Raw genomic sequence first — 26,640 nt, forward strand, 5'->3', positions numbered from 1 at the left:
TCGACAAAAATGGTGCAGTCCAGCGACGCGACCACAGTTGTCTAGCCATGACAACCCACGTGGCGTTAGGCGGGGGAAAGGCTAACAGGTGGCAGCTGAAAGTTCCCCCCACTCTCACACGAGAGGAAGAAGAAATAAAAAATGATTTTTTTTCTTGATTGTCTTCTCTTGATTCAGGCTTGGGCCATGGGCCTAATTGGGATTTGTAACTTTTTTTTTGGTTATGGGCTGCGGCCCAAGCAAACAAGAAACAACGTAGAAAATAATGGAAAAGAAAGAAGGGGAGGGGAGGCCCGCGTGCGTGTGGGCACAAAACCTAAACGATTTTGGGTTGGGCCCAACTTGGTCTAGACTCTCGAACAGTTAATGTTTGACCAGTCAACAGGAAACGTATGACCAGTTCAATGTTTGAATCATCAACTATCAACGTTAGATTGGTCGATAGTCAACCATTGACCAGACAAAAAGAAAATGTAAAAAAAATAATTTTTTAAGGATATTTGGGATATTTTTCTTTCTTGTATACTATAAATTCTATATAATTTTGAATTTAAATATTAATGTATGTATATGCATTTTGAAATGAATCGATTTATTCAACATGTTACCAAAGTAACTCTCTTGTGTTATGTTGATTTATTTTAGAATATAAACAGTTGCGTAGATATTATTTATGTGAATGTTAATCGGCAAAAAAAAAAAGATTAATGTTTAATATGATTGTATTCCTATTTGAGGTAATAAATGTGTAACAATTATTTAGTTTTGCATGTGAACTATAAATCAACCCTAATAAAGGTTTATTATTTGGTATATTCTTACTTTCAGTATTTGATTATTGTGCCAAAATATCACTTATAAGTTAATATTTTTTCAAAAAATAGAGTGTTAATGGAGTTTCTGGTATCTTAAGATGAGATTTACCTTTATTTAAATTCATTATTATTGTTTTTGGTTTAAAGTTTTATGTGAGTATTAATTGACTGATTGTTATCTATTATATATTTAGTTCTTGATTCTGCTGCAAATGTCTCTGTGAATATTAATTCCATCATAATATTAAATGTCGCAAACTTCAAAGCATGGAAAGAGAATGTTTTCTTTGTTCTTGGAGTTATGAATTCAGATCTTATTTTACGAGTCGATTAACCTGATCTGCTTACTGCTGAGAGTACCCCCGATGATAAGAGTGAGTTGACAGGTGGGATCGATCAAACTGTATAAGTTTGTTGATAATGAAATGTACTATTCCATAAGCTTTTGAGGGCACTATGTCTGATGAGATCGCTACAGTTAGGAGTTTCCTTGAGATCTTTGAGAAATGTTTCGCAAGAATGAGAATGTTGAAGCTAGTACACTCTTGGCGAACTTGTTTCTATGAGATAAAAATAGAAATGAAACATAAGAGAATACATTATAGAAATATCTCATATACATTATAAGCTCAAGATATTAAGACTGGAATTATCAGAAGAATTACTAGTGCACCTCATTTTAATATTTCTTTTACCACAGATTAGTCAGTTTAAAGTGAGTGACAATTGTCAAAAGGAATCCTGATCCCTTAATAAGCTCATCTCTCATTATATTCATGAAGAGGAAAGGCTAGAAAACAAAGAGTGCTCACTTAGCTATGATATCAAAGGACAACAAAAATAAGAAAAAGAAAACAGATACAGTTCAAGCACCATAATAAAAACATCATAAGGTACAAATTGCGGATGTCTGTTTCTTCTATAAAGCTGTAGGTCATCAGTAGAAGCAATGTGTCAACTATCATGCATGTCGTGCAAAGAAATGTATGGATTTTAACATTATTTATTCTGAGGTTAATTTAACTTTGGTACATAGACACATGTGATGGATAAATTATGGTGTAATAACTCATATCAGTGTGTCTATGCAAGGTTGTCTGAGTTGTCGAAAACCACAAGAAGATGCTAGATTTATTTTTGCTGGAGATGATGAGTTAGTAGAAGTTTAAATGATTGACATAATTAGATTATTGTTAATAAATAATTATTATTTGGATTTGAATGAGACTTATATTGTACTGTCATTTAGATGAAATTTAATTTCTATTTCTATTTTGAACAAATTTAGTTATTCTTATTCTTTTGAAAATAGAATATTTAGTCTTTTTTATAATTCAAAGATAGTTGGTACTAATTTTTTATTAGGTTATAATAATCTTTATTTATTTGATACAGTTGCTTCTTTTGATGAATCCTTACATGTGAGACACAATGTGTAAAGCATAAATTAACTAGTGAGAATTTTTTCTCATTATGGCGCAATAGATTATGCCACATCTCTAAAAGGAGAATTGAGAGACTTGTGTCAGATGAAATTCTCGATCCCACTAAATTTTGCAAAGTTTGACATGTGTGTTAATTACATCAAGGAAAAACAAACACAAACAAACATAAGGAGATTGAGTGTCAATAGGGTTATGGACATATTAGAAATAATATATACGGACATTTATGAACCATTCCCTATAGCTTCTTAAAATGGTCAACAATGCTTCAAAGTGTTCATAGATGACTATTATAGACATGACTACCTTTATCTCATTCATGAGAAATCATAGTCACCGGATATGTTCAAAAATTTAAAGGCAAAAATTGAGAATTAACTCAACAAAAGAATTAAGGTTATCAGATCTAACTGTACTGGTGAATACTATGATAAATATGATGGATCAGGTGAACAACGTTTAGGAGCATTTGCTAAATTCCTAAAGGAATGCGGTATTGTCCCACAGTATATAATGCTGGTTCGCCTTGAATGAATGGTGTTGTTGAAAGGTGAAGTAGAACATTTAAAGATATGGTGATGAGTATAATTAATCATTTTACCTTGCTTTAATCTCTCTAAGAGAAGCATTAAAGATCATAATATATATACTCAATAGAGTTCTAACTAAAGCGACTACAAAGGATCCTTATGAGCTTTAGATGGGTAAGAAACCTAATTTAAAGCATTTACACTTTTTGGGATGTCCAGCTGAGACAAACCTTATAGGTCGAATAAAAGAAATTGAATTCAAGAACTATTAGTTGTTATTTTGTTGGCTATTTAGAAAGATCAAAACGTTACAAGTTTTATGATCTCGCTACTAAAATAATTTTTGAGATGAAAAATACCTGATTCTTTGATGATGTTGAGTTTGTGGGAGGAAAGAGAGTTCGGGACCTTGTCTTTAAAGATGAATACATTGGTATTCCCTTAGTTGTTATTGGCAATGATGAAGATCATATTCTCATACTTGACATTGATTAAAAATCAACTGCAGATCAAGATAATGTCATTGTACCTCCCGTTTATGCTTAAGAAGTTATTTTTAAAGAACAAACTCCACAACTTCAAGAACTAATGTCATTAAGGAGATCCACTAAAGAAAGAAATGTGTAATTTCAGATGATTATATTATATTTTTTCAAGAACATGAAGTTGACATTGGAATGATGAAAGATGATCCAATCAACTTCCATCAAATCATGACAATTTTTAACTCTCAAACGTGGATTGATGCAATGAATAAAGAGATTAAGTACATAAAGTATAATGACATTTTGGAACTTATCCCATTGCTTGAAGGTGCAAAACTCATTAGTTTCAAATATATTTTTAAGACCAAGAGAGATTCGAAATGCGATGTGGAGAGGTACAATGTACATTTGGTTGCTAAGGGCTTCACACAGAAAGAAAATATCGATTATAAAAATATTCTCTCCAATTTCATTAAAAGATTCTTTCAAGAATATAATGGTTTTAGTGATACATTTTAATCTTGAGTTGTACCAGATGCATGTTAAGACAACATTTCTCAATGGTGACATTGATGAAACAATTTTTATGGTGAAGTTAAAAAACTTTGTATCAAACAATGCAAAATAAATGGTTTATAAACTAAAAAAAATCATTTAAGGTCTTAAACAAGCTTCATGTCAATGGTATCATAAGTTCAAATAGGTTATTATCTCATTCAATTTTGAGATAAATATAGTAAAAGATTATGTATATTATAAGTTCAATTGGATAAAACATATTTTTTTTAATTTAGTATGTCAATGACATACTGTTTGCCAATAATGATATAAGTTTATTGTACGAAACCAAGAGATTTTTAACAAAGAAATTTGAGATAAAAAGTCTCGAAGACAATTTTTTTATTAGATATTTAGATACACTCACTCTTTAGGTATTTTTAGATTATCACAAAAAATCTCTATTGAAAAGGTTCTTAAAAGACTTGATATGCAAGATTGTAAATCATGTGACATCCCTGTGTCTGACAGAGATAAGTTTACTATAAGCAAATGCCCCAAGAATGACTTTGAGACTAAGGAGATGCAAAAAATTCCTTATGTTTTAACTATAGAGAGTCTCATATATGCTCAAGTTTGTACGCGTCTAGATATTATATACATTTTTGGGACGCCAGATAAATATTTAAGTAATCTAGGTATGGATCATTGAAAAGTAGTCAAACACATTCTGCGGTATCTACAGATAACGAAAGACGATATGGATCATTGGTTATTTTGATTTTGCTTTCGCTGGATATCAAGATAGTAGGAAATCTACATCATGTTATATCTACTTATTTGTCTAGGAGTTATTTCCTAGAAAAGTACTAAGTAAACATTAATAGTCTCTTCCAATATGACAATAAAGTTTATAGCATGTTATGAAGCATCTAATCATAAAATATAACTGCAAAATTTTATCACCGGACTGTGCATTAGTGATGACATTGAAAGACCATTAATATTATTTTGTAATAATAAATATACGGTTATGTATTATAACAACAATAAGAACTCGATGAAGTCAAAGTATATAGATAGTAAGTTACTAGTTATTAAAGAAAGAGCTCATAATAAATAGATACCAATAGAGCACATCGAGACAAACTCTATAGTTGCATTAGTGATGACAGTTCATGAGTACATTACTCATATAGGTGTTGTATCTCTTGAAGATATATAGTTTTAGTTAGAGTTTTGTATTATACTTGCTTTTATGATATAGACATATCATAGGCTTTGTATTTTTGATATGGTTTATGTACTTGGTAATTAATTTCAGTTATATTGATTTAGTTTATTTTTATATTTTATCTTTGAATTTACTTAAAGTTGATCTCACTAAGATTAAGATAAGACCAGTTGAAAATAAGCATGTTTGGATCATATAACATGTAATTTCATTTTGCACATCCATATTTGATCCAGATCATTCAGTTATATTGATATATGTGACCATTGATGAATTTAGTTATGACAGTTGTAGTAAAAACCGTTTTGATCCTATGTTGATATAATTGATGGACAGACTTGTTTAGGGATGCATTCAAATATTGATAGCAAAATTTTAAGTAGTCATAAAGTTGCTTAATGCACAATTATAAGGTAATACATAAAGCCCAAGTGGGTGATTGTTGGATTTTAATCGATCCTGTAGGCTTAATATAGGCCTTATTGTGTATAAAATGCTATCAATATTAATGGGTCAGTTTAAAAGTGATTAGTTACGGTTAAAATAGATATTGAGCTTTAATTCATCTTGTAAATTATGAGGCTCTTTTTTATGTGCAGAGACCAAAAATATTATTTTTGATTTTATGATTGGCCGAATTATAAATAATGAAACTTGATGATATAAAAAGATGGTTATAGTCTCCAAATCACACGTAAGGTTTATTTTTCTTGCTATCCCATCAGTAGAGAAAAAGAGACTTTGAAAGCTCTATAGGGCGGCATGTTGATTTAGAAGATATACTGCAGAACACGTAGATTTTTTTCACTATAGATTCATGTACACTTCCATTTATAAATCTATACCTCTTTTATTTAAATGAGTTTGTTTGCTATTTTATATTCAGATCTAAATCCGGTTTATGTATTTCCTATACCTTACTCTTTTGAATTTAGATCTAATGAGCTTTTTTATAAAAAAAGTTTGAATTTCTTCATATTTCTTGTTAAGAATTATCATTTTTATTAATGAATATGCAACTAAATCTTAAAGTTTCAACATCATGACATTGTTCACATTGAGAAACAATATTATATTGAAAACATGCACTATTTATAAAGTAAGAAGTTCTCACATTACTCTTCGTATTTCAAAAACTCTAAGAAGTAATTTTCATAAAATAATTTAGTTGCAAGAAACGTGTTTTCCTAAGAACTAAGTAACACATGATACTTCTTAATTTATATACAAAACTCATTTCGCCACTAAAAAAATTAACTTATTTTTTATGGTCACTCCAAGTTTACTAAGTGATAATAACATGTACTCTTATATGCAATGACATAATGAGAATGATATATATATATATATATATATATACATATATTGCATGCATGAAGTGGTGTATCCAAATGAGATACCAATACTAGTTTATGTATGTCTCATACACTAACTCCAAGACATGAGCATACTTTAATCATACAATACTTATGCTTTGTATCCAAACCCCATCAACGGCCCCAAATGTAAAAATATATGATAACATGCACATCATACGAATCACCAGAGTACATCAATTAAACCTTAATTGAAAAATCTGACTAGTCGCACTAGAGTCGACAAACTATCATAGCGGTGATGTAATGGTAAAATTCTATAAGAACATAAAATTTGAAATATTTAGAATCACCATTAGTCCTGTTAGAAGCGAAATCAAATGCTAAATGTTTATTGTTATAATCCTAGAGATTTGAAGTTCTTGGACGAAATGAGAAAGGAAGGTATTAGACACCTAACTCGTAATATATCATAATTAATTGTAATTATCATGGAAATAAATATGTACTTATTTTTGTTATTTACTTTGTTATTTATTATTATTATTTTTGTAGTATTATTCAATTTATTATTGTCCTCATAGTGACAACGATGTGTCTCATCCACTTATCCTTGATTTCCTATTACATTATGTACAAATCAAAAAGGGTAAGAGGATTTAGAGTACATCCAAAATTAAAAATAGACTAAAACTCCAAAAGGAAAATTACAATGTAATTTCCTCGACATTCTTCTTCTCATCAAAGAGTCTTCATCATCTCACTTCTACGCTAGAATAACCGCAACAAAGTTTAAGAAACTTTTTTTTTTTTTCATAGTAGAATTTACTTGTATGTTTGGTTTTTTTTTTTTTTTGTTGATTACAAAGAGAGATAAAAACCTAGAAAACTAAGAGTTCTTCATTCACATCTTGGATTAAAAAAATTCTCATGACATTGTTCGTAATAAACTATTAGAGATCACCTTACACATTTGATAATAATAAGTAATGAAATCTTGTATTATTACAATTTTTCTTATTATTTTGCAAGTTATCATGCAAACAACTTGTTAGATGTATACTAGCAATGCATTAAATTAAGCTTCGCATTGTTTTTACCTTTTTTTCTTTGTTTCCTTTTATTTTGTTTTCTTTTGACATTTTTGATTTTCTCTGTCCACCTCACTTCATTTAATGCAAAAGTATGATAATTATATTAATGATATTACTATAATAATAATAATAATAATAATAATAGTATGAGCTTGCTAACAAATTTGATTGTGGGAAGGAGTTGTTCCCCTCATGCTTTGAATTCACTTTTTCTATAATTAATTGTTATTTTTAAGTTCATCCTCTATGTATTCATATATTTATATATATATATATATATAAAACATACATTACATCTTTTCTTGTTTTGTGTTTTTAGTTGTGTATGTTCGTTTTTTTCTGATTTTTTTTTTCTTTTTATATTTATTTCTTAAGTAACCTTAATTTTTAAATGCTATTTTTAAATTCATTTTTTATAAATATTCCTACGGCCCAAAACTTACGAATATGACCCACAGCCCACGTGTTATTCGTTGTCAGAACCCCAGTAAATCCAACGGCTATTAATAGGGTTCCACAAGATAATTCAATAGTCTGTCCGTATGCAATCAAAACCACACCAAACAAATGACCATATATGTCTGAATATCAGAATAAGCCACGTGTCATATTCTCTTCCACATCAACCAAAAATCTAGGGGCCCCGAAATTGCTGTGGCTACCCTCAATTGTAAGTTGTTAGCACGAAATTCTGTATTTACCCTCCTATTTTACTCTCTTCAGCCCTACATCCAGGGCTAATTATGTAATTTCATATTATCCAATATGGATAACTCCACGGATTTCACGGCTAACCCGCAGAATTTTCCTCATGTTCCGCTCCAATATTAACTTACCGTACAACTCTTTTCTTTACGAGTAAATTTTCTCGGCAAAATCCATTTTTCTTGTTGGAGCTGACTGAGAAGGAAAGTGGCGGAAAATATTCTTTGAATTTTGTTTTAGGTGAAAGCAAAAATGCATTCCCTGACGTTTAAAGGTTTCACTGATTTTAACACGGGGACGAGAATCTCTTGGCCAGGTCGAGAAAATAGCGGTTGCGTTGGGTTGGAGGTAGCGAGGACGCGGGTTGGACTGGGTTGGAGGGATCTCACCAGGAACTGTAGGATTATGGCCTGTGCGTTGGAGAGGGACGAAGGTGGTGGCACTGGAAGGGAAAGCCCTAGTTCGGGATCGCGTTCGGACTTCGGTACGGGTTTGAACATGAGTGCTAGTTCGTTCCTGTCGCGGAGCCAAACTTATGCTACGTTGAAGCAGCAGATGGAGGTCGCCGCCAGAGCGGAGGTTTGTGATAGTGTGTTGTAGGATTCTATCTATTTCGTATTGTTTTTTCTATTTGTAGTCGGACTATTTTTTTTTTTCTTGCAATGTTTGTTTAATGATAGAGTAAAATTTTGGGTTGAACTCTATGGTTTATTGGTTTGAAGTTATTTTTTCTTTGGGAAAGCTTTTTGAATTTTATGACAAAACTTTACAGCATTCGTTGAGAAGAAAATGAAACGGCTTTTAGAAATATATGTCTTTTGGAAAGCTGGTTTGGTGCTTTTGGAAATGAAATTCATTTTTTTCCCTTATTATGTCTCTGCATTATGCATCTCAGTATTATTGTTTTCTCTTTCTTGAATGGAAGGTTGAACTGTTCTTGGTCTCAAGAAAAACAAAAAAAGAAAAAAAGATTGAAATTTGCCCAAGTCATGTTTTTCTGAAAACTGCTTAAGACACGTTTTTTGTCATGGCCCTTAAGGAAATGCAGGAATGAAGATGAAGTTCAAATACCCGTTTGGATAGCTTCTACTTCTAAAAAACGTTTTTGGCTAAAACCAAAAGCTAAAATCTGTTCTTCATAGATTTAAACACAGAAGCTAAAAGTAGTAGTTTTTGAAAAACTGTTTATGGTTTCAACATTTTCTTTCCAATACTATCCTTGACTAATTTGAAAATTATATATTCTCTTTTCTTTCACTTTATCCAATTGCCATCCACTACTGTCTGCTAGCCACCGCCTGCCACTTGTCGTGAGATTGTGCATTTAAGGCAGCTGTACTTTCTACTATGATTTTTTTTTTTGAAATAAACTTTGTATTGTGAGTTTTAAATGTGTTATTAAAATAATTATTCACCAAAAATACTTTCAAAAGTTGAAGTTGTGTGTTTGATGAAAATGCTTTTGAGATTTCTATTATAAATTTTTATCGAAATTCTGCAATTTTTTAAGAGTTAGAAATTGTAGCTTTTTGTTGTTAAACCTATCAAAAACAGATTTTGGTGTGGGTTTTTGCAAAAATCACTTTTTATTTTATTCATTTGGTTGCAAAAGTGCTTTTTGAGATGCAAAAACCAAAGCCAAAAGCTGCCCCAAATGGGGGCCTTAATGCCTCTTATTTTTTTACCCATCTGTTTATGTAAGTTAGGCTTGTTGTTTTGGGGAAGTGTAACATAAACAATTTGTAATGTACTAATGTTTTTGTTGCGTGTAAGCGTCATATATTTACTTTTGTTCTTTGGGTTTGGCATGGAAAGTTTCCACTTTCTTTTCATTTGCAAAAGTGCTTTTGAAACACGAAAGTCAAAGACAAAAGCTTCCCCAGACTAGCCTTAATGCATCTTTTTTTTTATCCATCTTTTGTGTAACTTAGGCTTGTTGTTTTGTGGAAGTGGAGCATAAACAGTTTGTAATGTACTTGTAGAAAATATAATAATTAGAAAAATAAATTAGGATTAAAAATGGTTATTTACAACTGTTATGTGCTGTAAATGGAGGAACTATTTACAGTTGTTATGTGTTGTAAATGGAGGGAATAACTAACACATTTGTTACAACAAATTTGTCCTTAGAAACAGAATTTTGTTAGGTTTCTCTTCAGAATTTGTTAGGTTGTTAGGGTAGTAGACTTGTATATATATGTGTGGAAATCATTCATCAAAAGAATAAAGAATATTTTCTCTCAATTTTCTTCATGGTATCAGAGCCATTCCTGATCCAAAAAGAAATTGATATCAAACTTTGCTGAGCCGTAATAAAAAATGGCCTCGGGTGAGCTTCCATCCTCTCCACCAGAAGTTTCCTCTGGTTCTTATCATCACACAGCAACAACCAGAGCTGTGAGTGAACTACCATCATCCTATATCACAGGACATGAACTCGATGGCAGCAACTTCCTTTAATGGTCGTCGTCTGTCTATCTCTTCATCCGCGGAAGGGGGCATTATGGGCACCTCACTGGCGAGCTCATGCCTCCTCTAGCGTCCGGTGCAAATGCACAAACCTAGGAGATCGAAGACAGTATGATCATGTCCTGGCTCATTACCTCAATGACTCCTAAAATCGGAGAGAATTTCCTTCTCTACGAAACTACTCATGAAATCTGGAAGACAGCACAGGAACTCTACTCCAGCAAGCAAAATACCTATGCAATATTTGAAATCGAGTCAACTCTTCATGACCTTCGACAAGGAGAACTCAGTGTCATCCAGTATTACAGTATCCTTAGTCGAAATCGGCGGCAGATGGACGCTTTCGAAGAGCGTCACTGGAACTGCCCCGAGGACGCGAAAAACTTCAAAGTCTTTGTGGAAGAAAAGTGAGTCTTTAAATTCCTGCTAGGGCTAAACAAAAATCTTGACGCGATTCGAGGACGTGTTTTGAGCACCAAACCCTTGCCGAGTCTTCGAGAAGTTTTTTCTGAGGTTCGATGCGAGGAGAGTCGTCAGAAGATCATGATGGGAGAGAATGACCAATCTCACCAGACTGAAAATTCTTTAGCTCTCACAACCCAAACGATTGACAGTTGAACGAAGAAGACAAGGCTCTGGTGCGACCACTGTCGGAAGCTAGGGCACACTCGGGAACGTTACTAGAAGCTTCACGGCAAGCCAAGTGACTGGAAACCACCTTCGGGTGAGTGAAAAATGTCGAAAGCAGAGACCTCCAGCAAGCTTTGAGGAAATCACGTGACGGCTGAGGAAGTAATTTTTGATGAGATGGGAAAAGACCCATTTACCCCTGAACAGTTGGAAGCCCTCCAACAAATCTTGTCCAAGAAATCTCACTCGGTCAGTGCCTCTGTGGTATACAAAAGTAATATTCATGATTTATCTGTTCTTTTAAAAAAAGGACAGGTGTGGGTGGTAGACTCTGGTGTATCTGATCATATGAGTGGCGATTTCTTAATATTCCAAAATTACAGAAAATGTGAAGAAAATATTTCAATCAGAATTGCCTATGGTTCTCTCTCAAAAGTGGCAGGAATGGGTTTTGTAAATTTGTCTCCAAATTTAACTCTCTGTTCACTTCTCCATGTTCCGAATTTGGATTGTAATTTGTTGTCTGTCAGCAAGCTATGTGAAGATTTGAAATGTGCTGCGAAATTTGTTTTTAATATGTGTAATTTTTAGGATTTGGACTCGGGGATGACGATTGGCAGTGCTAGGATGAGCTCGGGATTATATTTGCTTCAAGTCAACACCTCTAAAAAACAAGCTCACAATGCAGTATGTGAAAACTCTGTTCTTATTTCCAAAAATAATGATCATGATATTATGTTGTGCCACTATAGACTAGGACATTCAAACTTCATGTACTTAAAAAGGATGTTTCCACTACTATTTAAAGGAAAAGATCCAGTTTCATTACAGTGTGAAGTTTGCCAATTTTCTAAACATACTCGAAGTTCATTCCATAGTCTATCATATAAACCATCTAAACCATTTGCATTAATTCACAGTGATGTTTGGGGCCCTTTCAGGGTTTCCAACGTTTCTGGAACTAGGTGATTTGTATCTTTTATTGATGACCATACAAGAATTACTTGGGTATTTCTCATGAAGGAAAAATCTGAAGTGGGATCCCTATTTAAAAAATTTCATACAATGATTCGAACCCAATTTCATGCTACCATCCAAGTATTGAAATCCTACAATACTTGTGAATATTTTGAAAATACTTTTGAAAAATACTTTACTGAACATGGCATTATTCATCAAACCTCCTGCGTTCATACTCCACAGCAAAACGGCATAGTCGAAAGAAAAAACAGACATATTCTTGAGGTTGTTAGATCTCTCATGTTCACCACACATGTACCAAAATATCTTTGGGGAGAGGCTGTCCTTACAACTACCTATTTGATTAATCGGATGCCCTCCCGTATTCTACAGTTTCAATCATCATACACTATCCTCTCAAAAATCTTTCCTGATTCTCACAACTTAAACACTTTGCCACTTAAAGTATTTGGGTGTTTAGCATATGTCCACATTCATAAACATCTTCGTGGAAAATTAGATCCAAGAGCAATAAAGTGTATTTTTGTTGGGTACTCAGCAAATCAAAAAGGATACAAATGTCTAGTTCCGGAAATTCACCGATTTTATAATACCATGGCCGTCACTTTTTTTGAGAATTAACCATTTTATCCCACCACTGATATTCAGGGGGAGACATTCACTCAGGAATATCAGTTGTGGGATGTGTGTGTATCACCTCTCTACCCATAAAATCCATCACCAGACAAACCTTCCTTGGAGATTGAACCCGAAACCTCACAAAAGAAATCAGAACCAAAACCTATTATAGAAAGCACATTACCTGCAATGAATGAGTTACGTGTCTATACAAGAAGAAACAAAGGAAAAACACCCGAATCATCCAAGCACTGCCATGACTTCCCCATTGATCCAGGTAACGTAATCTCTGTACTAACTCTTAATTCCGTTGATTCTGATATTCCTATTGTTTTGAGGAAGGGCACTCGAATATGCACCAAACATCCTATACAGGACTATGTTTCATTGGACAAATTATCCTCGGAACATCATGCTTTTGTGAGCAGGATAGACAGCAATTCACCTGAACCCAGAACAATACATGAGGCCTTGGAAATTGCAGAATGGAAGTTAGTTGTCCTAGATGAGATCAGGGCACTTGAAAAGAATGAGCATGAGAACTAACTGATCTTCCTTCAAGAAAGTGTCAAATGAGATGCAAATGGGTTTTTACAACCAAATATAATCCAGATGGGAGTGTGAACAGGCTTAAGGCCCGCCTGGTAGCCAAAAGTTATACACAATCATATGGTATAGATTATCAGGAGATGTTTGCACCAGTTGCCAAGTACAATACTATTCGAGTACTCCTCTCACTTGCATCTAACCTAGACTGACCATTGTATCAATTAGATGTAAAGAATGCATTCCTTAATGGCGATTTGGAAGAAGTGTATATGAATATACCACCAGGGTTTGAATTAACTGACAACTTTCAGAAAATGTATAAATTGAAGAAATCACTCTATGACCTAAAACTATCTCCAAGAGCATGGTTTGACAGATTCACAAGAGCTGTAAAACATAAAAGATATGAACAATGTCAATCCAACTATACATTGTTCCTCAAACATTGCATATCAGGTAAAAAGGTTATTTTGATTGTATATGTTGATGATATCATTCTTACAGGAGATCACATTGAGTAGATTCAGAAACTTAAAGAATTTTTGTCCAAAGAATTTGAATAAAAGATCTTGGAGTACTAAAGTACTTTCTCGGTATGGAAATAGCTAGATAAAAAAAGGAGATATCAGTTTCTCAACGAAAGTACATTCTGGATCTCCTAAAAGAGACTGGAATGCTAGGAAGTAAGCCTGCTGACATCCCTATGGACTCAGTCATCAAACTTGGATCCAGAATCAGTAATAAAATGGTTGACAAAGGGAGATACCAAAGACTAGTTGAGAAACTTATTTACTTGGCTCACATAAGAGCAGACATTAGTTTTGCAGTAAATACAGTAAGTCAGTTCATGCATCAGCCAACAGAAGATCACATGAGTGCTATGTATCGGATTCTGAGGTATATCAAGAAAACTCCAGGATAAGGTTTATTCTTTCAAAAAACAGACAGAAGGGGTGTTGAAATTTACACGGATGCGGATTGGGCAGGTTTTACAAACGACAGGAGATCTACATCAGGATATTGTACTTATGTTTGGGGTAACCTGGTTACTCGGAGAAGCAAGAAACAGTTTGTTGTGTCTTGCAGCAGTGCAGAATCTGAATTTAGAGCGCTTGTTCATGGTATTTGTGAAGGTGTATGGTTGAAGAGAATACTTGAAAAATTAAAAGTTCTCAACAATATGCCTATAAATGTATGGTGCGACAATCAATCAACAATTAGTATGGCCAAAAATCCTGTACATCACGATAAAACTAAATATGTGGAGATTGATCGTCATTTCGTTAGAGAAAAATTGGAAGATGGGACTATAACTCTGATGCATATTTCAACCAATCAACAGATCGCAGATATTTTAATTAAAACTTTTCCTAAGAGAACCTTAGATAACATAATATCCAATTTAGATTTACTCAACATATATGTAAACTAGATTGAGGGGGAGTGTAGAAAATATAATAATTAGAAGAATAAATTAAGATTAAAAATGGTTATTTACAACTGTTATGTGCTGTAAATGGAGTAACCATTTACAGCTGTTATGTGCTGTAAATGGAGGGAATCACCAACAAATTTGTTACAACAAATTTGTACTTAGAAATAGAATTTTGTTAGGTTTCTCTCCAAAATTTGTTAAGTTGTTAGGGTAGTAGACTTCTATATATATGTGTGGAAATCATTCATCAAAAGAATGAAAATATTTTCTCTCAATTTTCTTCAGTACTAATATTTTTGTTGCATGTAATGTACTGATATCATTCTTCATTTTTATTCTTGGGGTTTGCATGGGAAGTTTTCATTTTTTTTTTACAGTGGTAATGCAATTGTTTACGCAATTGAATATAACTTTGCAAAACTTCATATTTGGTGCTAGGATTACAAAGAAGCAGCAAGAATTCGTGATTCTTTGAAATCATTTGAAGAGGAAGAGCCAGTTCTACAACTTCGCCGCTTGATGAGAGAGGCCGTGATTGATGAGAGGTTTGAGGTATCCCAATTCAAGATTTCCTTTTGGCCTTTTCTTTACTTGAGCTAATTACATATGCTCCATACTTACAAGTGGGGTGTTTATTTGGGATATTGAAGATCCAATGCCATTCTTACTAAAATGATGATGGTTGGTTTTAATCAATGTGTCTAGTTTGTTAGCGATGTAGGCTTTTTGAGGAAAAATTAGAGATCATCTCCCTACTTAGAGAACAGGGATCAAATCTACATATTAAGTCTAGAAAGTTTCTTAGATATTCCACATAAGAATAGGTTTCAACACCTAATGTGATTGCTCAACAGAATCACAAAGCATGGGTTACTACGAATTCAATGTGTTATGCTCTTAAGCACTTGAGTATTTATAGATTCTAATTTATATCTAATCTAATTACTGCTAGAAATTTAATAAGAAACGTAAAAAATTTAAACCGTAAATAAAGGCCATGTAGGGGAAGAGAGAGAGATATATGAGGCAATAGAGAAAATGGGAAAGTAAGCAGGCAGAATAATCAGGTTTCGCTAGAATTAAGGCAATAATCAGCTTTGATTGACTCTTCTAAGAATGTAGATTTGCATGAAATTGTGTTTGTCAAGTGTGTATTTGGAGACTGTCAGCTAGGCAGAGGAGGTAGCTTGTCCCACGTGGCACTGAAAGTGGCAGAGAAGTATGCAAGAGTTTGTGATTGCAGAAAAGGTGTGCAAGCAATGTCTAGGTCTGAATCTTGGCAACTTCTATCTTTACCGTGTGTCTTGTGGTTTCAGTCCCAAGAAGGGTTCTCAGGCACATTTAAAGATGATCAGGTTGGGCTATGAATCTAGGGAGAGGCTGAAGAAATTTGGGTTTGGTGGAGGATCAATGCTTGCATTTGAAATCAATCCTTTGAGACAAAAAGCTTCTCCATGCATATTTGGATAGCATCTCTAGATTGACTTGGGTTTTATAATAAGTTTCACCATGTAAGTCGCTTCAACTATACACGCCGTTGGCTTGGTTGAAGCACCGAAATGAAGAAGAGAAAAGGAATGTTGAAGGTGTAGTTGAAAATTTCTCAGAAAGCCTGAAATAGAATAGAATTACAAGTAGATAAAATGATTATTTTTGCTCAACAGTTGATGCCCCATACTTGTCATATAGCTTTGACAAGAGGCAAACAGTATTGGTTCCTAACCACCATTTATCACCATAACAACAAGGTGATCTTTGAGGACTGGATTATGATTTGTGCAGACGTCGTCTCCATTTAGTGTTTGAAGGATCAGTGTTAGTTGGGATAGTTAGTTGTGATGCACTATACCATATATTGGGTTATATGGTATAGTGTAATAGCAATTATCGTTGAGTATTTGAGGAGAGCAGGGTGAATAAAATATTTGGATTCATTTGGTCTCTCTTTCTCTATATATTCTCCTCTAAAACTCTATCTGAAGGTCTTTCTCTCTTTTATTTTTCTTATTTCTTTTTGTTGTCATTTATTCTACTTGTTTTTGGGAATCTTCATCTTGAAAATAAGAACTTCATATTATAGTCAGATTCAAGATCAGTTAATTTGGCAACTAGCAAGTGTTGGACAACCTTAGTAACATGCCTAGAACATGTTACCCTTCTGCTAATATTTGGAACACATTTAGAAAATTCTCTCTTAATGCATTAATTGAGTTTTGATGGTATCTAGTTGTTATTATTTTTGGAAGAGCGTTCAGCTTTGTGGTTGTCTTAATGATGTGGAACCCATGATCAACTAGTATGATCAAAACACTACATATTCTCTAGTATTTAGAATATTTAAACTCTCAACAAATCCTTCCTATGTAACCCAATAATTCATCTGAAATTATCAACTAAAGTGGTTGAGATAATTTGAATTGATTAAAAACGTCACAAGTATGAAGTTGATAAGTCAAAAATCAATTCGAAATAAAAAATTGATAAGACACCACAAGGGATTATTTTGATAAGTTGAATAAATCCTCCACTCAACAAAATGGTTGAAAAACCCTCTTAAAGAGTAATCGCAATAGCATAAGCTAAGGTAAACTTTAATTTATTAATTTGGCATAATTGATGAATAAATTACAACTTAAAAGTGGTGGCCTTTATATAGTCATTCACTTTACATATTTGAATAAAACTTAAAAATTAGAATCTTAATTAAATTCCTTAACTCAATTTAGGAAAGCATTAAAATAAACAACTTAATTAAAACATAAACTCTTCTCTCTTGAGATGAAAGAGTATTGTGGTTGAATTCTCCATGCTTTATTTGACTTGAATTTGGTAGTCAATATTTAATTAATTCTTGTGGTAGAAGTTGAGTTGAAGATGCTTTAAAAGCTTCCAAGTTGAAGTAGAAAACAATTTCTTTTCTATGAGAAAATCAAGGATAAAATCCAAGAGAAATCTAAGAGAAAATTTAGGAAATAATCCAAGAAAAAATTTAGGAGAAAATCTACAAAAAAATCTAGGAAATAATCCAAGAGAAATCTAGGAGAAAATATAGGGAAAAAAATTCTTGAAAATAATCCAATTTTTTTTTTGTTTTTTGAAATAAAAGAGAAAGAATATTATTATGTGCAAAGGTACCAAAGGGATACCACCCGAAAACACAAAATAGAAAATAGTCCAACATTATCCATGAGAAAATTAAGGATGAGAATTTGGATAGGAATCTTTTGGCCAAATTCACTTTGAATTCTTTTTTCTTCTTTGCTTGATAATTTGTCATTTCCTTTGAAGTAGAATTCCTATGCACTTAGTTCATTAATTTAGTTAAAGCTCTATTAAAAAAGGAATCCCAATTTGCCTTTAATTCAGTCACCAAAAGGAAGAGAAGTGAGAATTCTCCCTGGGTTACGATTCCCTCGGGGCGGGAATTCTTTTTCCTCTAGAACTTTTCACGTGAGTTCTTTTCTTTCTAGGATGTGTTCTTGGTTCTCTTCTAGGACTCTTCTTCTTATCCACAAGTAGATTTCTCCTTGGCATGGTACTTTTCATGAAATTCAAAAGAAGAAACTGTTTTGGGCATGGACTCTTCATAGGAGAGGGAGATCCTGTGTGGGCAGGACTCTTTCTTCCCTCCACTTCTCGGAATTCTACTTCGACTTTCGGGTTTTTTTGTGGTTTGGTTGTGCTCAGATCACTTAGTGGTAGTCAACACAAAGTGTTCAAATTGCCTTCATGAAAGGGTAACCTCCACTTCAATTGAATAAATGAGAGAGTACATGTCAAAAGTTCTTGGAGGTTATGGTGTGTGTGCATTCTCTTTGGGTACCAGTTAGCTGGTTACTTTTCCTTTCAAAAAATGAAAGGGTTAGCTGGTTTGGAATGTTGACCTTATTAAGAAATTTGAATGGCTGGGAATCTCCTTAATCATTTTGCTTGGTGGATCACTTGAGGTGCAGTGAACTGGTGTTAAAGCTGGGTAATAATCTAACTAGTGTGCTTTTACCTTGGATTCCTTTTCCTGTTGGTTCCTTTAGAAGGGTGTATACTCACTGTAGACAATCTTCACTTTTCAGAAGAAGGGGAAGATCTTACTGCATGGTTTTTATTTGACTAAGGGGTTAGCTGAGACTCCAAATCTTTCTGTTCCAGTACCTTTGGTGCCCAATCTTCATTTCCTTAATTTGAATTTTGTCCGAGCTGGGTTTCTTGTGGATGAGTTATGGGCTTAGCAGAGTATCTGGAGTGGTATTGGAAGAAGTAAGCCAATCTCTCTTATTGCCTTGACTACCTTGTGGGTATTTTGAAATAGAGGAACTGTAAGGATTTTGAGGATTTCGTTTTTTTATTGACAGCTGGCTGCAGACCCTTTTTTTTTAAGGGTTATTCTTCTACTGGTGAGAATTTGGTAAACCTTATAGATATAGTGATTGAGGTGTAAACATTTTTTGCATATGGGTGGTAATCCCTTGATGCCTTGTTTGTAATATCTCATATTTTCTTTAAAAGAAGTCATGAGAACTGCTGGTGGAGAGCTAGTTTTGGTGAAACCATATTATACAAATTTGGGTTAAACTGGGAAAAATAGATTAGATTTGAGCAAATTCTTCTCATGTGTTGTGCATGTGCAAGGTTCATATGCTGGCCTTTTGACAGTTCTATGTCAATTGTTATCTTCCTTTGCACGTTGCCAGGATTTTACAAAATTGAGAACAAAAAGGGATGACTCTTTGCACTGTGATGTGTGGAACTGTCGGCTGGTTTGCTGGAAATTGATTGTTAGAGTGGTAGATGGTGTTTTGAGTTTGATGGTGGCAGACTTATGTACATCAGCTCCCTTCAAGGCCTGCTATCTATGGCAACGTAAATGAGTCTGGGGTTTGTTTTAGAGTTTTCTGCAATTTTATTTTATTTTATTTTCTTTTATTTGAAATAAAAGTGTAGAGTTGTATTGATGTTAGAGTGCCAATGGGGCACAACCCATTTACAATATATTTACAAATCGATTAAACTATCGACGATAAAACCAAAATCATCAAGACAATCGATGTTATGTCCCAAAATAATGGAATTAAAATAGTGAAACCAACAATCAATGAGTTTGTTAAAATCAAGTTCTATTCCTTCAAAAGCGTGATTGTTTATCTCTTTCCAAAGGGTCCATATTATGGTGAGTAGGATTAATCTTAGCATTTTTCTCTTGCTGCTGATGTCTTCCCATGCTAGGAGTTCAGCATGAATGTTGTTCATGATCCAAGATAGCCCCATAAGACTAATAATGGTGTTCCATAGGTATTGTGAAACCGAACAGCCTAAAAGTAGATTGTTATATGTTTCAAAATTGTTTTTACATAGGAAACATTTATTGGCAATTGTAAAACTTCTTTTCATTAGGTTGTCAAGGGTAAGAATGCGGCTTTTTGCACCTTCCCAAGCAAAAAATAAAATTTTTGGAGTTGCACCCGATTTCCATATTATGTTGGAAGGGAAGTTAATGTTGTCCTGATTAAAATTGACTGCTAAGTGGTTGTAGAGAGATTTGACAGTGAAAGTACTATTTTTGGAGAGTAACCATTTTAGATTGTCCTTCTTGTCATAGATTTGAATTGAAGAAAGAGTTTGTAGTAAGGATAAATATTCCTCTAACTCTCAGTCTTGTAAGTTTCTTAATACTGACACTTGCCAAAAGCCTTGTTTGTCAAGAACCGTGCATTTTTAACCAAAATATTGATGTCCCTGACAATAGCATAAATAAGAGAGAATCTTATTTGAAGAGTAGACTTGTCATGCCATATGTCAGACCAAAATTTTATTTTCTTGCCCATCCCAATAACTCAACTAGGGTGTTGTAGAATGATATTGTTTAGTTTCCAGATGTTTTTCCAAAGGCTCGAACCAAATGTGCTATTTTTAATTCTAGATTGATCATGATAGTCACCGTTGAACCATTTACACAATATGATTGATTTCCATAGGCTATTACTTTCGGTCTAGAATCTCCAAATTCATTTCTCAAGAAGGGCCTTGTTAAGTGTGATTATAGATCTCAAGCCCAAACCACCCTCTTTGATAGGTTTTTTGATTTCTTTCCAGTTTACAAGGTGGATTTTCTTATTGTTATTATCATCATCTCCCTAGAGAAAGTTGCATTGAATGGATTCCAAAGTGTTGGCAACACAAGTGTTGAACACCGAAAGGAGATAAATAGGGGGATTAGATAGGGTGCTTTTAATGAGAGGTAATTGTTCCCCATTTGATAGGAATTTCTTCTTTCAGTTGGCAAGTCGGTTTTGAAACATATCAATGATCGGATCCCAACATTTTCTGTCTTTGTATTTGACCTCAACAGGGGTGCCAAGATACGGGATGGGTAATTGAGAAACTTTGCAACCCAGAATCTGTGTCAAGGATCTGTTTGGGATTTGGGATTTGTTTGCAATGAGGTTTAGGAATTTGGAAATTTGGTAGTAAATTAGGACCTTTGGCTTTGATTGATCTGAATTGAATAAATTAAGTACGATTATCTATTGGAGGTTAGGGATCAAACCTCGAGATAATACTAGTTTCATAGATGTTACACCTAGGAATAAAATTTCTCAAGCATTAGTTAAGGTCTATTGCATTACACAATCACAAAGCATAAGATGTCATGACAATTATTATTACTATTATTATTTTTCTCTCAGTTATTATTATTCACTTGAAAGATAATGTGGGGTATTTGTTGATAATCATATTTTATTATTTAATTATTTTAATTTATTATTTAATTAGCTAAGATGGTGTAATTAAAAATCTACTAGAATAATAATCATTTATAATTAGGATTTTAATAGAATAGTTATTTTTTAATTAGTAGGTTGAGAATTTTATAAATACTCCAAAAGTAATAACCTAAAGAATGAAAAATAAAATTATATTTTCTCCGAAAATCAATATGGTATCAGAGTCAAATATAGCTATTTTAGAGTTTTAATTTCATAATTTTTTTTCAAACCTTAAAATAACACAATGTGTTGGGTTGAAACCCATTTATCAAGATCTACTCTTAATACCACCCTAGAAAGCTAGCTTGGAGAGAGAGAGAGCCTGATCAGATTTGAGGAAGAAGCTGAAGAGTTGCTACACAAACTAGATCCGGTTCGGACCCGATCCCTGCAGCTGAAACTTCTCCGGCGCCCAGTATCTTGATGGAATGATTTGTGCGCAGCAGGTCAGATCCGTTTGTCTAGATTGGCGCGAGGAGAAAGCCGTGTTTGTGCGACCTTCATTGCAGATCTGAAGCGGAGGAAGTTCTGACGTGCGTGGCTCGCATGAAGGAGACAGATCGCGACAGTAGAAGCTTCGGCGCAGGGAGAGCAGAAGACAGATCCTTGTATGCGAAAACAGAGTGCCAGAGTAGACAAACTAGCCGCGGGGGCTCGCTTTGCGCGAAGGTGTTTTTCGGCGGTTCGACGCGCTCTCACTAGATCCGTGCCGAATCTAAACCCACCGGTGTTTTCTGTCGTGATTGCCAGTGAAATCGTGATGGCGTGTGGAGGCCAGCGGCGGTGCGTGGCAGTTTTGGCGGTAATGCGTGGCAGTTCCGGTGGGGCTCGTGGTGGTCCAGTGGTTGGGCATTCAAGGGCGTGTAGCGACGCGTGAGATCTTGTGTGTTATGGAGTTCAAACCGTTTTAGAGCCGAGTCTGAGCCGTTTTAGAGTCGAGTCCAAATCGTTTTAAAGCCAAGTTCGAGCTGTTTTAGAGCCGTGTCCGAGCCATTTTAGAGTTGAATCTGAGCTGTTTTCAGCCGTATGGAGTCGTTTTGAACCAAGTTAAGCTGTTTGAGCCGAGCTGAGTCAAGCTGCTTCCTGACATATCTGGTTCCAGTTTGCAGCACTTTTTTTTTGCATCATTTCATACTGATTAGAAGGATGATTTTTCAGAACTTGATTTGCAGGTTGCGCATGTGTGATATCCTTACACTAACTTGAAAGGGGGTGTTGACAACCATATTTTATTATTAATTATTTTAATTTTTTATTTAATTAGTTAAGATGATATAATTAGAATTTTAGTAAAATATTTATTTTCTAATTAATAGGTTAAAAATTTTATAAATATCTCAAGTGTAATAATTTAAAAAGTGAAAAATAAAATTATTTTTTCTCTAAAAATCTACAGTATTTTATAGGCTAATCTAATCCAATCTAATTAGAACTAAAAATTCTAAGAAACTTCCTGACCTAATATAACTATCTAAACCTCCTCCGCATTACTTCTTCCTCCAAACTGTATATTTTTGGTTGCTCTTCTGTCTTTATCCATTGTCTTTTGTACCACTATCATGATCATGGTGATTATAACTAGAACACCATCTTTTGCTGAAGGGCATGGAGACCCCTGAAAATTTCTGAGAATTCTAGTTATCCTACTGCACATCTTATGACTTAATTTCTAATGATGAGATCTGCAATTGATTTCTAACCTTGTTGTTTATAAACTCTTCCTGGTTCATTTTCTAATATTGCAGAAGGATCTTTCTTGACTTTGGATAAAGTCTATCTTTAAGTTATCAGTATGTCATTGGATACTTTATAACTTATAGTTCTAGTAGGGACGAAAGTTTGGAATATCTTTGAAAAGTGATTCAGGTAGATGCTTCTTTACTGTGTCAGTTATCTTCCTGATAGATTCTTCTCGTTAATAATTCTTTGCTAGGATGCTGCGAAGTATCGCGATGAGCTAAAGGAAATTGCACCACACACTCTCTTGAAGTGTTCAAGTGATGCAACAACTTTGGTAAGGGAATGATATAATTACTGTAGGGTGATTTTCTTTTGGTATTTATAGCGCCTTATTTCTTTGACTTAGTTGTTTTATCAAGTCAAAATTTTCTTAATCTAAAACATATTCTTGCAAGTGCTGTAATATTGACATGTATTGCAGTTTGATAATTGCTCTTCAATCTTCATGGGTGCTTTTTTGAAACTCACTTCTTTATCTGCCTTCCTTGATAAAAGATCATTTAAACAAAGAAGGTGCTTATGGAAAGGACTTTGTTGAAAATTGTTGCAAAAGGAGAGGAAAAGGCAATAAATTTTTAAAAAAGAAGAATGAAAATTACGTGGACAGAATAGCTGAAATAGATATTTGTCTTTTTCCTTTTTCAGGGCATCAGGATTCAAGTTAGGAGTGTTTATATTGAAGGCCGTAGCCAACCTCTAAAGGGGCAATACTTTTTTGCATATAGAATAAGAATCACCAATAACTCTGATCGTCCTGTTCAACTTCTCAGAAGACATTGGATTATTACTGATGCAAATGGAAAGACTGAGAATGTGTGGTCTGTATTCTAATTTATGCCATCTGCTAGCTCATTGGCACAGAATGCAGATATTATTTACTTGTCCAACTTTAACTTCTTGTTCTTTTGCCTTTCTGCAGGGGAATCGGAGTCATAGGTGAACAGCCTGTTATACTTCCAAAGACAGGTTTTGAATACTCGTCTGCCTGTCCATTGAGCACTCCCAATGGCAGAATGGTAAGGATTATTTCTTCCATGAATACCTTATATGTCTTGCAGTCCAGGGTCAGAAATGCTTGATTCTTTTCTTTCCTAGTGCTGGTTGCTTCCAAAAAATCATAATTTATCCAACTCCTTAATCCATTCATGAAATGGGAAAAGGGTTTTCCTAAAAAGTGCATGCTGCTAGTCTGTGGTATTTTTCACACTGATTCAATTTTCCTTTTTGGAAAGGTGTGGTGACTCATAATATTGCCAAGCAAGCCTGCTGAAAATTAATTCCTTTTGGGAGTAGCTTTCATGTTGAAATCTATATGTTATATGTTGTTTCTTATCGGTATTTTTCTCATTACGATACGACTCCTAGAGCTCCTGGACTACTATATTGATTAATATTGGACCTGAAAACTCATGTTTTTGGTGTTCCAATGTGATACAGGAAGGTGACTTTGAGATGAAACACATTGATAAGATTGGGACACAGACTTTCAATGTGGTAATTGCTCCATTTTCTCTCTCTACACTGGGAGATGAGGTTGATTTCTATGAAGTATAAATTTTGACATCTCAATGAAGAGGTAGAAGACCTGCATTGTGGATACGCATTCGAGTTATTGCAAACTGAAGGTTCACTTGTAAAGCATTGTATTTATAACTTTAAGTGTAAAGATCACCCCATCAGTGGGGAATATAGGTCAGAGTTAACATTTTCACATCAGATATAAATTATCAAAATTATGTAACGATTAAACTAAAAATATGCTGGAATTAATATACCATATAGAATCTGGGACAGTTTTTAGTTGTTTGAAGCATTATGTTCATGTTGAAGTTAGTATTGTTATCTAACTTTCTATCTGCGGCACGTGCTGCATGTTGATGTTTAGGGCTCAAGGAAGGCCTCTTGGCTTCATGCAACTTTTATTGTCATACACATACATGAAAATTTCATTGATGCTAAGCTCTAGTCTTGTGGGTGGGATCATTAGTTGGATGAGCCAAAAGTGAAGAAGATTAGTTTGTTTATGTTATTTAGAGAAGTAGGGCATACGTTTTTATCTGCAGCCAAAGGGAGCAGGGAGGACGTGTCTATTTTCACTTGCTAAATGGTTGGTTAATTGGTTTTGCGTATGGACAGGGTTTGTTTATAATTGCTGGTCATTTCAATGCCTAAATCGTGGAGCTAATTGCCCAAGGAATTGGGCATGTAAGGTATATATATATATATATATGCTATATATATATATTATGCACCTAGTTCCAACACTGTTTGCTCATGCTTCTTGTACCTTTCAATGTCAAAGTCCTCACATATTCTGCAATACTTTGTTGTGGAAGCCTTGCAGCTAGCTACTTAGGTTCCAAGATCCCCCGGGAGTTCTCTCTAAACATGATAGGTATCTATCTCTTCTCTCTATCTCTCTCTCTCTCTCTCTCTCTTGCACCTTAATTAGTTAGATATGCATATATGTATGAGCAATATTATAATATAGATGTATGTACTCTCTTACCATCGAAATATATATATATATATATATATATATGGATGTGCTCCCCTCTTAATTGTTCTGAGAACTATTGGTAGTATGTAGTATTTTTCTTATTTTTGTTGATTGGTTACTTGAGAAGAGAAATAAAGCTGACGAAGTTTTCATCTTCCTGAATTCTATTCCACATCCTTAAAATTTAGAAAAAAACTGAAGGAAGAATACTCCTTTTTTCTTTTTGGGAGGGAGCAGAAGAGATTATAGCGTAGGCATGCCACCGAAGGGGTTGTTGGGTTTATTTCTCTTAATGTTTTAAGTTATTCCCTCCCATCTGAAATTGTCTGGGCATAAGAATTCAATTCTGACTTCAACCAAACAGACAATCTCTAAGTATATTTATCATTCTCTCCAAAATAAATAATGCACTGAAGACAAAAACAAGAGTAGAGTTTAATTGCTCTCAAAACATCTTGTGGGTACATAAAAGAGTCAAGTTTTACTTGCATGCATGTTTTTATTAGAAGAATAACTTAGCTTTAGATGTAATTATATACTATGATTATGTGTAATATATTATGATGATTATGACTAACTAATTATTAGGGTGGGTTAGTGCATGCAAGAAAGTCCTTCAAGCACATTTCTAGCTTTTATATATATATATATATATGCTGGAAGAGAAGAAAGCAGACAGACGATCAGGCGTTTTGGACACAAACCATGGAAATTCCAAAACAAAAACAAGAAAGGAACAAAAGACAAAACCTACCAACTTCACACATTTTGGGTTTCGAAACGGTGCGCGTATAGATTCTTTCTGTCTGTGTGTTTTGTGTTTCAAAAGGGGGAG

The 26,640-nt window shown here is 34.0% G+C and overlaps 1 protein-coding gene across 2 annotated transcripts; it reads left to right on the top strand.

Annotated features, from left to right (window-relative positions):
* The first annotated feature begins 8,217 nt into the window (after positions 1-8,217).
* LOC110818235 (uncharacterized) lies at positions 8,218-25,115 on the top strand. Of its 2 annotated transcripts, XM_022047025.2 has the most exons (6): positions 8,220-8,701; positions 15,243-15,356; positions 23,499-23,579; positions 23,951-24,123; positions 24,225-24,321; positions 24,743-25,115. In XM_022047025.2, the coding sequence occupies exons 1-6, from the start codon at positions 8,375-8,377 to the stop codon at positions 24,857-24,859; spliced, it is 909 nt and encodes a 302-aa protein (XP_021902717.1). In that variant the 5' UTR covers positions 8,220-8,374; the 3' UTR covers positions 24,860-25,115. The 2 variants fall into 2 exon arrangements, with proteins under 2 accessions (XP_088066869.1, XP_021902717.1); XM_088210743.1 differs by lacking the exon at positions 23,499-23,579 and having other exon boundaries at positions 8,218-8,701.
* The last annotated feature ends 1,525 nt before the right edge of the window (positions 25,116-26,640 follow it).

This window comes from Carica papaya, chromosome 9 (assembly GCF_054855325.1).
Source record: "Carica papaya isolate Zhongbai chromosome 9, ASM5485532v1, whole genome shotgun sequence".
NCBI classification, from domain to species: domain Eukaryota; kingdom Viridiplantae; phylum Streptophyta; class Magnoliopsida; order Brassicales; family Caricaceae; genus Carica; species Carica papaya.

Coding starts and splice junctions, on each gene's coding strand:
- LOC110818235 (XM_022047025.2), top strand. CDS start 8,375: ATGCATTCCCTGACGTTTAAAGGTTTCACTGATTTTAACACGGGGACG. Junction 15,357..23,498: donor TGATTGATGAGAGGTTTGAG/GTATCCCAATTC, acceptor ATTCTTTGCTAG/GATGCTGCGAAGTATCGCGA. Junction 23,580..23,950: donor CAAGTGATGCAACAACTTTG/GTAAGGGAATGA, acceptor TTCCTTTTTCAG/GGCATCAGGATTCAAGTTAG.